This window comes from Pelophylax lessonae, assembly GCF_965119305.1.
Source record: "Pelophylax lessonae genome assembly, chromosome: 2".
Taxonomy (NCBI): Eukaryota; Metazoa; Chordata; class Amphibia; order Anura; family Ranidae; genus Pelophylax; species Pelophylax lessonae.
The window spans coordinates 230,738,532-230,756,450 of NC_138769.1; the positions used below are offsets into that span (position 1 = coordinate 230,738,532).

At 46.4% G+C, this 17,919-nt stretch overlaps 1 protein-coding gene across 1 annotated transcript in view; it reads left to right on the forward strand.

Moving 5' to 3' along the window:
• PTPN22 (protein tyrosine phosphatase non-receptor type 22) overlaps window positions 1–17,919 on the forward strand; it is a 230,343-nt gene that overhangs the window by 158,560 nt on the left and 53,864 nt on the right. Inside the window, exons 9-11 of the mRNA XM_082246091.1 lie at window positions 377–443; window positions 6,640–6,717; window positions 10,333–10,425. Coding sequence (XP_082102217.1) covers window positions 377–443; window positions 6,640–6,717; window positions 10,333–10,425 — 238 coding nt within the window. The remainder of the gene's footprint in view (window positions 1–376; window positions 444–6,639; window positions 6,718–10,332; window positions 10,426–17,919) is intronic.

The window sequence follows — 17,919 nt, forward strand, 5'->3', positions numbered from 1 at the left end:
TATATATATATATATATATATATATATATATATAGTTTTCCGAATACAAGACTTTTTTTAAGAAAGAGAGGATAATTTAACTTACCTGTAGGATTACAGTTTTAGTAATATGTATCTGCTGCTTACTAATTTGCATTATATAAAAATTAAATAGTATTACTATTTTAAAAAAAATGTACATATAGTGCTCATAGCAACTTTGTACAGTGAACATGTTCCCTAGACCAATAGTACCATCTAGTGTTACTTTACCATTACTACACGTTATACCCCAATAAAAATGGCAAAATACAGTAAAAATAATGTATAACTGTCTCAATGCTATTACACATTTAATTATGGGATCTACAGTAAATACCATTTTGATATATTTTAGTGCTGGCTGTGGGCGAACGGGCGTTATCAGTGCAATTGATTATATCTGGAGATTACTGAAAGATGAGGTAAGATTGCTGTCATGTATATTTGTAGACATACATAAAATGCTTCTGAATAAACTAGGAGGTCAAAGCCTTATGGTTGTGTGTGACCGCTGCTGCACATCCTGTCCATTTGTGATGTGTGGCCGTGCATCGGAACAGTAACATCTGGAAAGGTGACAGTGGTTGTTATAGTCTCAAATGATCCATGTGACAGCCACAGTTTTGTGGTAGCAAATCTGTTTGACAATACCAAATGTTCCCTGAGCAACCAGCTTCCATATCATCCATCTGGTTATGTCATTAGACCTTTGAAAATGGTGCTGATCAAGCCTATACAAAATTTTGTTGATGACCATGCAGACTTTTTGTGCTGATAAACAAAAAATAAAGTAAACAAAAAAATATATATTTTTTAACGTGTTGAATCAAAAGTATTGATCTCCATTTGAGAAGACCAAAAAATGTCTATAATTGCAGAGATAGATTAAGGCAGAATGGGTCTTTAGGCAAGGTATAAGCTTTGAACCCCTCCATCCCATTTTTTGACAATGATAGGTATTGCAATAAGCACAAAGGTGCTGCCCATCTGTATTGTCTATACTGGCATCCTTCCTTTGTGAAGTGACAGGCAGGTGCATAACTTTGACCAATTGCTTTATCCTCCTGGCTTACTGCAGAAGCTTGAAGGTTGTAGCTGGGCCCCTGGATATCCTTTAGGATCCTAGGTTGCTTGTGGATTATCCAGCTCTTAGAAAATGCTTCATAGAACCAAAGTGTGGAGGAGCCTATTTCTGATTTATGGAATAATGATTTGCATTCATATATGCAGCACATCTATAGCACGTGATTGATATATACTGTATTATAGTGTAAGTAAAGATAAAACTTTTTTTTTTTTTTCATTTTGGATAGATTAATGGAGGGTTATAACCTCTGTCAGTTTTTTTTTCTCTTTATTTGTTATCTGTGTTCCATTGGGGAGCCTTCCCATCACTTCCTGTTCCATAGCCAAAACAGGAAGTGAAAGGAAATCCCTCTAAAGTGAGGAAATCCCTGTGTTCTGTAAGAATAGCTAACCCGTCAGATCAGCTAACGGAAGTGACATTTCGTCAGCTTACTGACCGAAAATTCTTACTGCGCATGCGTTCCACCGCTTGCAGGTTTGTTAATCTGACAGAACACCTGCAGTCAGAAGGCAGCAGCGGACATATGGTTACACCCACCCAAGTCTTGAATTTCAGACTTATGATACCAATAAAGTCAGCATATATGCTTATATACAGTATTTTGAAACCCATGAGACTGTTTTGATGTTTAATTTTGAAAGCCTGCAGTCAGAAGGTAACTTTGGCGCTGAGCAATGCGGGGTGTACCAAGATGGCCTCCGCCACCTTCTGACTGCAGGCTTTCAAAATAAACATCAAAATAGGTTTCAAAATACAGGTATATAAGCATATATGCTGACTTTATTGCTATAATGAGTCTGAACTTCAGGACGTGGGTGTAACAAGATGTCTGCTGCCGCTTTCTGACTGTAGGTGTTCTGTCAGATCAGCAAACCTGCAAGCGGTTCAACGCAGTAAGTATTTTTGGTCAGTCAGCTGACAGAACGTCACTTCCGTTCGCTGATCTGATGGGTTTGCTAATCTAACACAACACCGGTGTGTCACCAAGGTCACCAGAACTATTGTCCCCATTGGAAGATGTATCCTCTATTAGTATTCTGATATCCATATCTGATATTTTCTTTTACTTTAACTTTTTATTAATGACAATGGTAAACAGGACAAATAGAGAGAATTAATTTCCCTAATGGGGACACAGTCGGTAATAAAAACCTGACAGGTGTTCTACTCCCTCTCCACTCTATCCAAAACTAAAAAAAAGGAAAAAAAGTTTTTCCTTTTAGTTATACTTTAATTAATTCCCAGCATTAAGGTAAAAAAAAGTCTTACCTCTTACTGAGTGCCCCCCCCCCAACCTGTTTCCGGACACAAGTCTTCATCCAGCGCTTTCCTCACTGGAAATATAAAAAAAAGTTTTGCCTATAGGTATACCTTAAGGGTCCTTTCACACGGGCTTTCCACCAGACGGACTCCGCCGATCCCCGCTGAGCAGGGGAATTACATCTCCGCTTACTTTGCAGAGACAGACCTGTCAGATCCCCGCTCTCCTCTATGGGAGATCGGATGCAAATGGGCCACCTGTCTGTTTTCATCCGATCCTATCCGATCCGATCCTACAGACGAATGGAAAATAGGGTTTCCATCCATCTGGATTTCATGGACAGGATTGGATCAGAGAGCAGCGGGTGTCAACGGAGATGTCTCCGCTGACATCCGCTGCTCTATAAGGGTGCATGGAGTATCCGATCAGGTCTGCCTGAAAAACTGACAGGAGGACCTGATTGGAAAGCCCTTACTTGTCGTCAGTGGCGGTTCTACATTAAATTGCTCCCCGGGCGAGACTCCCTCCTGGCGCCCCCCCCCCCCCAAAAAAAAAAATAACATGACAAAACTTCACATCTTGTACACACCACACATTTTATTGTAGTAATACTATGTCATTCCATAACAGTCCAATTTTTCACGTCACAGTGCCCCTTTAAAAATTACAGTATCCCTTATTACATCACAGCACCCCATTACATTGCAGCCATTTTCACATCATAGTGCCCCTTTACACATCGAAGTACCCCTTATCACATCACAGCACCCCATTACATTGCAGCCATTTTCACATCATAGTGCCCCTTTACACATCGAAGTACCCCTTGTCAAATCACAACACCCCATTACATTGCAGCCATTTTCACGTCATATTGCCCCTTTAGACATCGCAGTACCCCTTATAACATCCCAACACTCCATTACATTGCAGCCATTTTCACATCAATGTGTATACTAGTGCGGTATGACTTAAACAGGAGGACCAGTTTTTTTTATTTGTAAATTACTTTACTACTGCTTTAGGCCTGATTTACATGTATGTGGGTTGGCGGCCCACATTTTAGAAGGGCACAGCATCCTATTCATTTGAATGGGCTGCTATGCCTGCGTTTCCCATAGAAAAAAGGTGCATGCAGCATTTTAAAATTTCAGGGGCCTTGAAATCCATCCTGCTTTTGCACCATGCAACTTACTTGCAGTTCCTGCACTGGCAAACTTTCTGCGTTTTTAGGTATGTGGGCCATGCATTTAAAAACACAGTGCGTTTGCATGACACATTTAACGCAAATTTACTGTGTTTTTAAATGCATGGCCCACATACCTAAAAATACAGCAAACTTGCCAGTGAAGGAACTGCAGGTACGTCGCATGGTGCATGATGCCACTGAAATTTTAAAATGCTGCATGCACCTTTTTTCTGTGGGAAAGCAGCTCATTCCAATGAATAGGATGCTGTGCCTTTGAAAATGTGGGCCCCCAATCTGCATACATGTGAATCAGGCCTAAAGTAGGTGGTCTGGTGGTGGCCCAGAGCCATGCAGCGTGCTCTCTAATAAATAAATCCTTCTGGACACAGCCTGGTAGTGGCGGCTGGTGCTCAAAATTTTTGGGGGGGCGCAAACAGAAAGATGTAATAGGCATTGCTTTGCGGCAAAAAACTCTGTAAAAAAATTGTGTGACTTTGAGGTCACAAAAGTGTGAAAGGGGCCTTCAGTAATTAAGGTATACAGTGACCAGCGTACCCCCTTTCAATGCACAGTGACCAGCGTACCCCCTTTCAATGCACAGTGACCAGCGTACCCCCTTTCAATGCACAGTGACCAGCGTGCCCCCTTCAATGCAGAGACCAGCGTGCCCCCTTTCAATGCAGAGACCAGCATGCCCCCTTTCAATGCAGAGACCAGCGTGCCCCCTTTCAATGCAGAGGCCAGCGTGCCCCCTTTCAATGCAGAGACCAGCGTGCCCCCTTTCAATGCAGAGGCCAGCGTGCCCCCTTTCAATGCAGAGGCCAGCGTGCCCCCTTTCAATGCAGAGACCAGCGTACCCCCTTTCAATGCAGAGACCAGCGTGCCCCCTTTCAATGCAGAGACCAGCGTGCCCCCTTTCAATGCAGAGACCAGCGTGCCCCCTTTCAATGCAGTGACCAGCGTACCCCCTTTCAATGCAAAGACCAGCGTGCCCCTTTTCATTGCAGAGACCAGGGTACCCCTATTCAATGCAGTGACCAGCGTACCCCTTTTCAATGCAGTGACCAGCATACCCCCTTTCAATGCAAAGACCAGCGTGCCCCCTTTCAATGCAAAGACCAGCGTGCCCCCTTTCAATGCAGAGACCAGCGTGCCCCCTTTCAATGCAGAGGCCAGCGTGCCCCCTTTCAATGCAGAGACCAGGGTACCCCCTTTCAATGCAGAGACCAGCGTACCCCCTTTCAATGCAGAGACCAGCGTGCCCCCTTTCAATGCAGAGACCAGCGTGCCCCCTTTCAATGCAGAGGCCAGCGTGCCCCCTTTCAATGCAGAGGCCAGCGTGCCCCCTTTCAATGCAGAGACCAGCGTGCCCCCTTTCAATGCAGAGACCAGCGTGCCCCCTTTCAATGCAGAGACCAGCGTGCCCCCTTTCAATGCAGAGGCCAGCGTGCCCCCTTTCAATGCAGTGACCAGCGTACCCCCTTTCAATGCAAAGACCAGCGTGCCCCTTTTCAATGCAGAGACCAGGGTACCCCTATTCAATGCAGTGACCAGCGTACCCCTTTTCAATGCAGTGACCAGCGTACCCCCTTTCAATGCAAAGACCAGCGTGCCCCCTTTCAATGCAAAGACCAGCGTACCCCCTTTCAATGCAGAGACCAGCGTGCCCCCTTTCAATGCAAAGACCAGCGTACCCCCTTTCAATGCAGAGACCAGCGTGCCCCTTTTCAATGCAGAGACCAGCGTACCCCCTTTCAATGCAAAGACCAGCGTACCCCCTTTCAATGCAAAGACCAGCGTACCCCCTTTCAATGCAAAGACCAGCGTACCCCCTTTCAATGCAGAGACCAGCGTGCCCCCTTTCAATGCAAAGACCAGCGTACCCCCTTTCAATGCAGAGACCAGCGTGCCCCTTTTCAATGCAGAGACCAGCGTACCCCCTTTCAATGCAAAGACCAGCATGCCCCCTTATAATGCAGAGACCAGCGTACCCCCTTTCAATGCAAAGACCAGCGTGCTCCTTTTCAATGCAGAGACCAGCGTACCCCCTTTCAATGCAAAGACCAGCGTGCCCCCTTTCAATGCAAAGACCAGCGTACCCCCTTTCAATGCAGAGACCAGCGTGCCCCTTTTCAATGCAGAGACCAGCGTACCCCCTTTCAATGCAAAAACCAGCGTGCTCCTTTTCAATGCAGAGACCAGCGTACCCCCTTTCAATGCAAAGACCAGCATGCCCCTTTTCAATGCAGAGACCAGCGTGCCCCTTCCAGGATGCTGTCATGCCCCATTCCCAGGTGCAAACATAGAGGAGAGCGAGAGCAACTTACCTGCAAGTGACTACAGTAGTGTACACTACCCTCCTTGGCTCCTCCTCCTCGCCGCCTCCTTCTCCTCGCCACCGCCCCCGCCGCCAGTTCTGAGCGCGGCCGCCGCATAACCTGTAGTGTACTCTCCTCCTCGGCTCCTCCTCGCCTCCCCCCCCCCCGCTAGTTCTGAGTGCGGCTGCATCCCCGCTCCAGGCAAACTTACTTTACCGATCCACAGACAGCCAGGTGATCCATCCATCGGCTCCTTCAGCAGCAGGGGCGGCAGCGGCGCCGCAGCAAAGATGATTTTCTTTTTCTCCATGAGTCATTCGTGTGCCGAGTGCCGCCCCCCACGTGATGCCGCCCCGGGCATCTGCCCCGTTCGCCCGTGCCCGAAACCGCCACTGCTTGTCGTCATTTTATTTTCTAATCCCAGCACAAATTAGACTCCCCAAATCCACATGGCCAATCCCAATTCATTCATTTAAATCCTTTGAAGATCCACTTCTGGGTGGCGACTTTCCAATGGAATGCATGGCCTTCCAAGGAAGAATGAAACTTTTGGGCACTTTGAGCTTTAGTGTACATATATTATATTTGGTATTTTGTTTTTGTAACAACATATTAGTGTTGTACTATATTTATATATGAGTTCCTATGATTAAAAAAAAAAATGTAATTCCATGACAAAACTGTTTTGTTGTGTATTAAAATGAAGTGGACAAGATAATATCTGAATGACAATTAACAATTTTGCTTTCTTTCTCTATAATAGATTATTCCCGTTAATTTTAGTGTTTATTCCATTATACAAGAAATGCGAACTCAAAGGTCTTCACTTGTTCAAACCAAGGTATGCTTCTTATAAAAAAATAAAATGTTTATTGCTTCTGTTACATAAGTGTGACTGACACCACAACCACCTTGTAGCAACTTCACATCCATACTTTGTACTTTTGAGTAATATATGACTGCTTTTCTCTCTACATCTCATTCTGTGTCTCACACCCCAAATTATATCAGATTATTAAAGCGGATTTGCACCCTTGGAATGCAATAAATCTAAAATGCATGCTGTCAGACAGCTACTTATCAGAGTGTTTTATATTCTTCAAGAGAAGCAAGGTTTAAATTATCTTTACTCTCTATACAGCTCTGTTTTTAGTCTTGGCATCAGGAAAATGCTGGAACTTCTTGCTGCAGATGTAATTTCAGGTTTCTTTAACCACTTAAAGACCATGCCTTCTCTGGAACTTTTTGTTTAAAAGTTTAAATCAGTATTTTTTGCTAGAAAATTACTTAGAATCCCCAAACATTTTATATATATATATATATATATATATATATATATATATATATATATATATATATATATATATACACATATATGTGTGTGTGTGTGTATTTTTTAGCAAAGACCCTAGAGAATAAAATGGCAATCGTTGCAATATTTTATGTCACGCAGTATTTGCGCAGCGGTCTTTCAAACGCAGTTTTTAAAATATATATATATATATATATATATATATATATATACTGTAATGAATTAAAAATAAACAAAACATCAAAAAAGCACTTTTTTATTTACCTCAATTATTTAATACACTGCTCAAATAAATAAAGGAACACTTTTTAATCAGAGTATAGCATTAAGTCAATTAAACTCCTGGGATATTGATCTGGTCAGTTCAGTTGCAGAGGGGGCTGTTAATCAGTTTTAGCTGCTTTGGTGTCAATGAAATGAACAGGTGCAGTATATGGGCAACAATGAGATGACCTCTAAAACAGGAATGGTTTTACAGGTGGAGGCCACTGACATTTTTTTTCCTACTCATCTTTTCTGACTGTTTTTCACTAGTAGGGTCAGTGTCAGTGCTGGTAGCATGAGGCAAAACCTAGACTCTATAGAGGTTGCACAGGCAGTCCAGCTCCTCCAGGATGGCACATCAATACGTGCCAGAAGGTTTGTTGTGTCTCGCAGCACAGTCTCAAGAGCATGGAGGAGATTCCAGGAGACAGGCAGTTACTCTAGGAGAGCCGGACAGGGCCGTAAAAGGTTCCTAACCCATCAGCAGGACAGGTATCTGCTCCTTTGTGCAAGGAGGAACAGGATAAGCACTGCCAGAGCCATACAAAATGACCTCCATCAGGCCACTGGTGTGAATGTCTCTGACCAAACAATCAGAAACAGACTTCATGAGGGTGGCCTAAGGGCCCAATGTCCTCTAGTGGGCCCTGTGCTTGATTGGCGTTTGCTACTGAACACCAGAATTGGCAGGTCTGCCACTTGCACCCTGTGCTTTTCACAGATTAGAGCAAGTTCACCCTGAGCACATGTGACAGATGTGAAAGGGTCTGGAGATGCCACAGAGATCATTATCCAGCCTATAACATTGTTCAGCATGATCTGTTTGGTGGTGGGTCAGTGATGCCCTGGGGAGGCATATTCATGGTGGGATGCACAGACCTCTACAGGCTAGACAATGGCATCCTGACTGCCATTAGGTATTGAGATGAAATTCTTGGACCCATTGTCAGACCCTACGCCGGTGCAGTTGGTCCTGGGTTCCTCCTGGTGCACGCCAATGCCCGGCCCCATTTAGCAAGAGTATGCAGCCAGTTCCTGGAGGATGAAGAAATTGATACCATTGAATGGGTCTGATGCTCTCCTGACCTAAATCCAATAGAACACCTCTGGGATATTATGTTTTGGTCCATCCGACACTGCCAGGTTGCACCTCAGTCTGTTCAGAAGCTCAGTGATGCCCTGGTCCAGATCTGGGAGGAAATTCCCAAGGACACCTTCTGTTGTCTCATTGGGAACATGCCCCAATGTTGTCAGGCATGGATACAAGCACGTGGGGGGCCATACAAACTACTGAGTACAATTTTGAGTTGCTGCAATGAGATTTCAGCAAAATGGACTAGCCTGTTGGATCATTTTTCACTTTGATTTTTGGGGTGTTTTTGAATTCAGACCTCTGTAGGATGATCATTTTCATTTCCATCAAAGATGTGGCAACATTTCTTCCTAACACAGTACCCAGTCCATATCAGTATAGATATCATGCTTTAAAACTGCGCACACTCATGGAATGGCGATAAACTACCGTACTTTAAAATCTCCATAGGCGACACTTTAAATCTTCGCCTCACTCTTCTCCATATCCAGCTACCGATAGCATCGGATCATTCCTGGGCTTCATCTATGGGTCAGGTAAGCCCGGGAATGACCGGAAAGCAGGAACCAGACAACTATCATTTCCATATGCAAACAGTCTTTTCCAACAGCAATCCTCACACCATTCTCTTGAATACTAGATATCACTATGAACATATCAGTTGACATGCTTGGTCTATAGAATGCTCCAATCCCATAAACTGAAACAAAGGACCAAGTTAGAATGGAAAACATAAAGGAAACCTACAATATATTAATAGAAATAAGTAGGCTGTCATTTGCTGATCTCTCTTCTTGCTGCCTGGTTGTCATGCCTATCCAATCCAACTGACGTGGAACAAAAATTCAGATCAAGGGTTCTGACTTCACTTTGACTTTCCCAATTGGAATGTTTGCCTAAATTTGTAAAAAGTTTACTAAACACAACCAGGCAAGTTGTAGGAATTCAATGGGGTTGATTTACTAAAACTGGAGAGTGTAAAATCTGTTGAAGCGTTGCATAAAAAAACAGCTTCCAGATTTTTGTCAAAGCTGAAGTTGATATCTGATTGGCTACCATGGACAGCTGCACCAGATTTTGCACTCTTCAGTTTTAGTCTGGTAGTTTCAGTCAACCCCATAGAGTTGTGTCAGTCTTTAAGTCAGCTAACATGCGAGTTCAGTGCCCCCTCATTGCCAGAAGAGGGCAAGAAGCAAACCAGACATTGCCACTTAACCACTAACTATTTTACTTGTCAATTCAGCATCCTTTACAAACAATTTCCAAGACTATTGCAGCAGCAGTATACACGCAACGATGCAACATCAATGGTACAGATGGTACAGAACATCTTCTCAGTCTCCATTGTCTAAGTGCTGTAGTGCTCTAACCTGACCAGTTAAGTGGTGTTTCCCAAAAGGTAATGTAGCGAAAGTCCAGACCTTGGACTCGTGCCAGGGTCCCGCTAAGGGTTACTCTCCACTGTTAGAACAGCGATTAAATCTTCATGTGCTTGGTCACACCTCCACCTTCCAAAAGGCCCAACCTCTTACTGTATTTATCGCTCTCCAAAAGACAGTAAGTGACACATGCAAGGGGAGGAGGCCCACCACAACACAAATTTATTGACCCATGGAACACAAAACAAAAACCCTTTAGATACCAAAGATAATTAACATTTAATCACCTGCCTATAAATCATTACTGTAATTGCAATGCTTGATTTGTCACTGAGTATACAGTATAAGTACCGTACAATTATGGGATGAAAAAATTAACTTATTTATTGCTAATGTTATTGATCACAGGAGCAGTATGAACTTGTCTATAATGCAGTAACCCATCTGTTCAAGAAGCAACTTGATAGACTCAATGGGATACCAGACCCAGAACAGAAAAACGTAAGTGTTTTATGGTTCAGACTTATCGGTCATACCAGACTAAATAAAATGCAATAGCAGAAAAGTATCTCGCATAAAAAACAGATTTAAAGGCTTTTCTTTATTTGTGGTGAGTACAATAGGCCTGCTCAAGGTAAAATGGCCATTCCATACCTTCTATGGAGAACACTGATACAGGTAACAGTAGTTAGCAGCTGTAAGAGAAAATATTTACAATTACCCCAACCACTTCCATACTGGGACATTTCTGGCACTCCGCTAGAAAATTACTCGGAACCCCCAAACATTATATATATATATTTTTTAGCAGAGACCCTAGGGAATAAAATGGCGGTCATTGCAACTTTTTATGTCACACGGTATTTGCGCAGAAATTTTCAAAAGCTTTTTTTTTTGGAAAAAAAAAAACCTTTTATTTTTGAAAACGGCGGGCGATCGGCTTTCAGATAAGGGTGGTCCCAGTGGCAGATCACCCTTACGGTGCGGCGCGTCTTGCCCGTTTCCACCGCTTAGCGGACCTGCTGGGGTAAACGATCCGGTCCCTGATCCTCAGAGACAGGAAGCCGAGTGAGGGCAAGATGGCCCTCACTTGACTCTACGGTCTTGGAGGACCTGAGCAACATCAACCGTCGTTGCCTAGCGACCGGTTTAAAGGGCCAATTTTTTTTTCCAACGTTTTTTTTTTTCTTCTTTTTCTTTTTTAGTGTAGATGTGGGATCAGGGGTCTTTATAACCCCAGATCTCACAATAAAGAGGACCTGTCATGCTTATTTCTATTACAAGTGTTGGATGTTTACATTCCTTGTAATAGGAATAAAAATGATCACATTTTTTTTTTTAAAAAACTGTGTAAAAATAATAAATAACATAAATAGGAAAATAAAATTAATGCGCCCTGTCCCCATTAGCTTGCGCGCAGAAGTGAACGCATACGGAAGTCCCGTCCACATATGTAAACGGTGTTCAAACCACACATGTGAGGTATCGCCGCGATTGGTAGAGTGAGAGCAATAATTTGAGCCATAGACCTTCTCTGTACCTCTAAGCTGGTAACCTGTAAACATTTTTTAATTGTCGCCTATGGAGATATTTAAGTAACAAAGTTTGTCGCCATTCCGCGAGCGTGCGCAATTTTGAAGCATGACATGTTGGGTATCTATTTACTCAGCGTAACATTATCTTTCACATTATGGAAAAAATTGGGCTAACTTTACTGTTTTTTTCTTATTTTTTAACTCAAAAAAGTGAATTTTTCCCCAAAAAATTGCGTTTGGAAGACCGCTGCGCAAATATGGTGTGATTAAAAATATTGCAACAATCTCTATTTTATTCTCTAGGGTCTCTGCAAAAAAAAAAATATATAATGTTTGGGGGTTCTAAGTAGTTTTCTAGCAAAAAAAATTGATTCAAAAATCAAAGGCTCGGTCTTAAAGTGATTAAGTGGGCAAATCCTTCCCGTCCAGAAGTGGTTAAAAAGAAAATATAGCAGTGTTCCATGTAGTGCTAATACAAAAGCAGACAGCTCTCATAGCAGCCTCCTATATGGCTTTATACAAAGTGGGCTAACTATACAGATCTAAAGAAAATGAGGTTTAAAACAAAACACTAGCCAAACAGAATATCAGAGGATGCTATCTACCAATGCGTTTCGCAGATTATGCTTCATAAAGAGATCCTGCAGTAAACTGACGTGTATGGAACCAATTGCGCTGTGCAAACATGGAGAATGAAAAGAGGGAAAGAATGTGAAGCTTGGATCATTAAGCTGGAGCAGGGCTGGCCCAAGACATTGTGCTGCCTGGGTCCGAGAATGAAATGCTGCCCCCCCCCCCCCCCAAAAAAAAAAATTCACGCCCTCCAAGAGGCCCCCACATTCTATAGGACTATGAAAGCAGTCAGAGGGGTGTGAGTGTGTACGGAGTGACAGCAGGAGCAGGACAGAGTAGTAGACACTGGGCAGATGAGCACACCAGGCTTTCTACTGTCTATAGTGCCACAGTGCCCTGCAGGGCTGGGGGCATGGTACAGAAGAATGCAGGGTGGCGGACATGGTACAGGAGAATGCAGGGCTGCGGGCATGGTACAGAAGAACGCAGGGTGGCGGACATGGTACAGGAGAATGCAGTGCTGCGGGCATGGTATAGGAGAATGCAGGGCTGCGGGCATGGTACATAGGAACGCAGGGTGGCGGACATGGTACGGGAGAATGCAGGGCTGCGGACATGGTACAGGAGAATGCAGTGCTGTGGGCATGGTACAGAAGAATGCAGGGCTGTAGGCATGGTACAGGAGAATGCAGTGCTGCGGGCATAGTACAGGAGAATGCAGTGCTGCGGGCATGGTACAGAAGAATGCAGGGCTGTAGGCATGGTACAGGAGAATGCCGGGCTGCGGGCATGGTACAGAAGAATGCGGGGCTGTGGGCATGGTACAGAAGAATGCGGGGCTGCAGGCATGGTACAGGAGAATGCGGGGCTACGGGCATGGTACAGGAGAATGCAGGACTGCGGGCCTGGTACAGGAGAATGCAAGGCTGCGGGCATGGTACAGGAGAATGCGGGGCTGTTGGCATGGTAAAGGAGAATGTGGGGCTGTGGGCATGGTACAGGAGAATGCGGGGCTGTGGGCATGGTACAGGAGAATGCAGGGCTGTGGGCATGGTACGGGAGAATGCGGGGCTGTGGGCATGGTACGGGAGAATGTGGGGCTGCGGGCATGGTGCAGGAGAATGCAGGGCTGCGGGCATTGTACAGGAGAATGCGGGTCTGCGGGCATGGTGCAGGAGAATGCGGGGCTGCGGACATGATACGTGAGATTGTGGGGCTGCGGGCATGGTACAGGAGAATGCAGGGCTGCGGGCATAGTACAGGAGAATGCAGGGTCTGCGGGCATGGTGCAGGAGAATGTGGGGCTGCGGACATGAAACATGAGAATGTGGGGCTGCGGGTATGGTACAGGAGAATGCAGGGCTGCGGGCATAGTACAGGAGAATGCAGGGTCTGCGGGCATGGTGCAGGAGAATGCGGGGCTGCTGGCATGGTACAGGAGAATGCAGGGTCTGTGGGCATAGTACAGGAGAATGCAGGGTCTGCGGGCATGGTGCAGGAGAATGCAGGGTCTGCGGGCATAGTACAGGAGAATGCAGGGTCTGCGGGCGTGGTACAGGAGAATGCAGGGTCTGCGGGCATGGTGCAGGAGAATAAAGGGCTGCGGGCATAGTACAGGAGAATGCAGGGTCTGCGGGCATGGTACAGGAGAATGCAGGGTCTGCGGGCATGGTGCAGGAGAATGCAGGGCTGCGGACATGATACATGAGAATGTGGGGCTGCGGGCATGGTACAGGAGAATGCAGGGCTGCGGGCATAGTACAGGAGAATGCAGGGTCTGCGGGCATGGTGCAGGAGAATGCAGGGTCTGCGGGCATGAGAATGCAGGGCTGTGGGCATGGTGCAGGAGACGGACATGGTACAAGAGAATGCGGGCTGTGGGCATACTACAGGAGATACAGTGCTGTGGGCATGTACCATGCCCGCAGCACTGTATCTTCTGTAGTATGCCTGCAGCCCCGCATAATGACCGGTAGTGTGCAGTCTCACTTACCTGTTCCTAAAGGGTGCCTTAGGATTTAAAAATGGCGCCGCCCGGCGCCATACGTCAACACGTCCGCGGCCAGGCCTGACATGCACACTGCACATGCGCCGCAGCCGCCGCCGCTCGGGAGAGCTAATACATGTTCGGCTATTCCCGGAAATAGCCGAACGTTTACGGGCTTTGCTGAGCGGCTGCGGCGGCGCATACGCAGTGTGCATGTCGGGCCAGCCGCGGACCTTTTTGTTTGTTTTTTTTTTTGCGATAGGCGAAGAAGAAGAGAAGAGGCGGGCCGCCCCTCTCTAAGTGCCGCCTGGGACCCATGGTCCCACCGGGACCCATGGTAGGGCCGGCCCTGAGCTGGAGCCAGACTGAATAAGAGCAGCATAAAAATTCCCGCTAGAAAGTAAAAAGTACATGTTTCAGACAGGAAAAGTATAGACCTGCTTAAAGTCATTTACGGCGGCATGCACTAGGCCCTCCATTCCACCAAAATTTTTTTACTGATAAATGGATTGTATTCAAATATGCAATACATCCAATGTATGTTATCCATTTCAGCTCTGGAAGATTTACCCCCTTCATGACCAGGCTATTTTTTTGCGATACGGCACTGCCTTACTTTAACTGACAATTGTGCAGTCTTGCGATGCTGTACCCAAATAAAACTTATGTCCTTTTTGTCCCACAAATAGAGCTTTATTTTGGCTGTATTTGATCACTGCTGCATTTTTTTTTTTATGCAAAATAAACAAAAAAGTCCCCTAACTTCGAAAAAAAAAAAACAATATTTTTTACTTTCTGCTATAAAACATATCCAGTAGAAAATTTAATTTCTTCATCAATTTAGGCCAGTAGGTATTCTGCTACATATTTTTTGTAAACAAAATCTCAATAAGCGTAAATTGATTGGTTTGCATTTACAAACTATGGAATATATTTATGGAATTTTTATTTATTTTTTTTACTAGCAATGGCGGCCACCATCGACTTATAGTGGGAGTTCGATATTGCGGTGGACAAATTGGACACTAACTGACACTTCTGGGAACCAGTGACACTAATACAGTGATCAGTGCTAAAAATATGCACTGCCACTGTATTAATGACACTGGCTGTGAAGGGGTTAAACATCAGAGGCGATCAAAGGGTTAACTGTGTACCTAGCAAGTGTTTTAGGGAGGTGCTCCACTAGGAAAGGCATGTAACCATGTCCCTGCTTTGCAGGAACACACGATCTATGCTATCCCTACTGACATGAATGGCAATCTGCCTTGTTTATATAGGCAGATTGCCGTTCTGCCTGTGTAACGAATAATTGGTGGGTGCCGGCGGACATTGAGTCTGTGGCAGCCACTAATCGGCTCTTGCTGTGCACAATCACAGCGGGAACGAGCCGCCGGCAGCGCTCGTTTGCTCCCCCTACCTGCAAGTGCCAAATCACGTATATATACATGATCCTGCGCACAGCCGCTGCCCTGTAGCAGTAAAATTGCTATAGGGCAGTCGGCAAATGGTTAAAGATATAGATAAAATACAATAGAGGTAGTCATACTTGTCAATAATTCATGTTAAAATCCCAGGACAAATTAGACTCCCTCCAATGCAAGAGGTCACAACCAATTGACAATATTAAGGTCCACTTCCAGGTAGTGACTTTCCACAGAAATGCAAGGCAGTCCCAAAGCTGGGCACACACAAACATTTTTTTGTAGTCAGCCTGCATGCTGAATAAGGAATATTTAACAGATCCCTCAATCCATGCTATACAGCAGAAATTTATAAATCTCCCACTGTGGCTATTGTATGTTGACAATGGGTGGCAGCTATCAGGACACCCAAACAGTAGCTGCATCTGATTTGGTGCAGCCGCTATTCTGCCAACAATTTTCCACATTGGTCCTTCAGTTTTTTATTTTAGGGCTTTGGGGTCAAAGGGGGCTGAGAGTACAATCCACGAAGCGTGTGTGATCAGAGAGGGGCTGAGAGTGCAACACACAAAGCGTGTGGAGTCAGAGGGGGCTGAGAGTGCAACACACAAAGCATGTGGAGTCAGAGGGGGCAGAGAGTGCAACACACAAAGCGTGTGGGGTCCGAGGGGGCTTAGAGTGCAACACAAAAAGCATGTGGAGTCAGAGGGGGCTGAGAGTGCAACACACAAAGCGTGTGGGGTCAGAGGGGGCTTAGAGTGCAACACACAAAGCGTGTGGGGTCAGATGGGGCTGAGAGTGCAACACACAAAGCGTGTGGGGTCAGAGGGGGCTTAGAGTGCAACACACAAAGCGTGTGGAGTCAGAGGGGGCTGAGAATGCAACACACAAAGCGTGTGGGGTCAGAGGGGACTGAGAGTGCAACACACAAAGCGTGTGGGGTCAGAGGGGGCTGAGAGTGCAACACACAAAGCGTGTGGGGTCAGAGGGGGCTGAGAGTGCAACACACAAAGCGTGTGGGGTCAGAGGGGGCTGAGAGTGCAACACACAAAGCGTGTAGGGTCAGATGGGGCTGAGAGTGCAACACACAAAGCGTGTGGGGTCAAAGGGGGCTGAGAGTGCAACACACAAAGCGTGTGGGGTCAGAGGGGGCTGAGAGTGCAACACACAAAGCGTGTGGGGTCAGATGGGGCTGAGAGTGCAACACACAAAGCGTGTGGGGTCAGAGGGGGCTGAGAGTGCAACACACAAAGCATGTAGGGTCAGATGGGGCTGAGAGTGCAACACACATAGCGTGTGGGGTCAAAGGGGGCTGAGAGTGCAACACACAAAGCATGTGGGGTCAGAGGGGGCTGAGAGTGCAACACACAAAGCGTGTGGGGTCAGAGGGGGCTGAGAGTGCAACACACAAAGCGTGTGGGGCCAGAGGGGGCTGAGAGTGCAACACACAAAGCGTGTGGGGTCAGAGGGGGCTGAGAGTGCAACACACAAAGCGTGTGGGGCTAGAGGGGGCTGAGAGTGAAACACACAAAGCTTGTGGAGTCAGAGGGGGCTGAGAGTGCAACACACAAAGCGTGTGGGGCCAGAGGGGGCTGAGAGTGAAACACACAAAGCATGTGGGGTCAGAGGGGGCTGAGAGTGCAACACACAAAGCGTGTGGGGTCAGAGGGGGCTGAGAGTGCAACACACAAAGCGTGTGGGGCCAGAGGGGGCTGAGAGTGCAACACACAAAGCGTGTGGGGTCAGAGGGGGCTGAGAGTGCAACACACAAAGCGTGTGGGGCCAGAGGGGGCTGAGAGTGAAACACACAAAGCGTGTGGAGTCAGAGGGGGCTGAGAGTGCAACACACAAAGCGTGTGGGGCCAGAGGAGGCTTAGAGTGCAACACACAAAGCGTGTGGGGCCAGAGGGGGCTGAGAGTGCAACACACAAAGCGTGTGGGGTCAGAGGGGGCTGAGAGTGCAACACACAAAGCGTGTGGGGCCAGAGGGGGCTGAGAGTGAAACACACAAAGCGTGTGGAGTCAGAGGGGGCTGAGAGTGCAACACACAAAGCGTGTGGGGTCAGAGGGGGCTTAGAGTGCAACACACAAAGCGTGTGGGGTCAGAGGGGGCTGAGAGTGCAACACACAAAGCGTGTGGGGTCAGAGGGGGCTGAGAGTGCAACACACAAAGCGTGTGGGGTCAGAGGGGGCTGAGAGTGCTCCACACAAAGCATGTAGGGTCAGATGGGGCTGAGAGTGCAACACACAAAGCGTGTGGGGTCAGAGGGGGCTGAGAGTGCAACACACAAAGCGTGTGGGGTCAGATGGGGCTGAGAGAGCAACACACAAAGCGTGTGGGGTCAGAGGGGGCTGAGAGTGCAACACACAAAGCGTGTGGGGTCAGAGGGGGCTGAGAGTGCAACACACAAATCGTGTAGGGTCAGAGGGGGCTGAGAGTGCACCACACAAAGTGAGTGGGGTCAGAGGGGGCTGA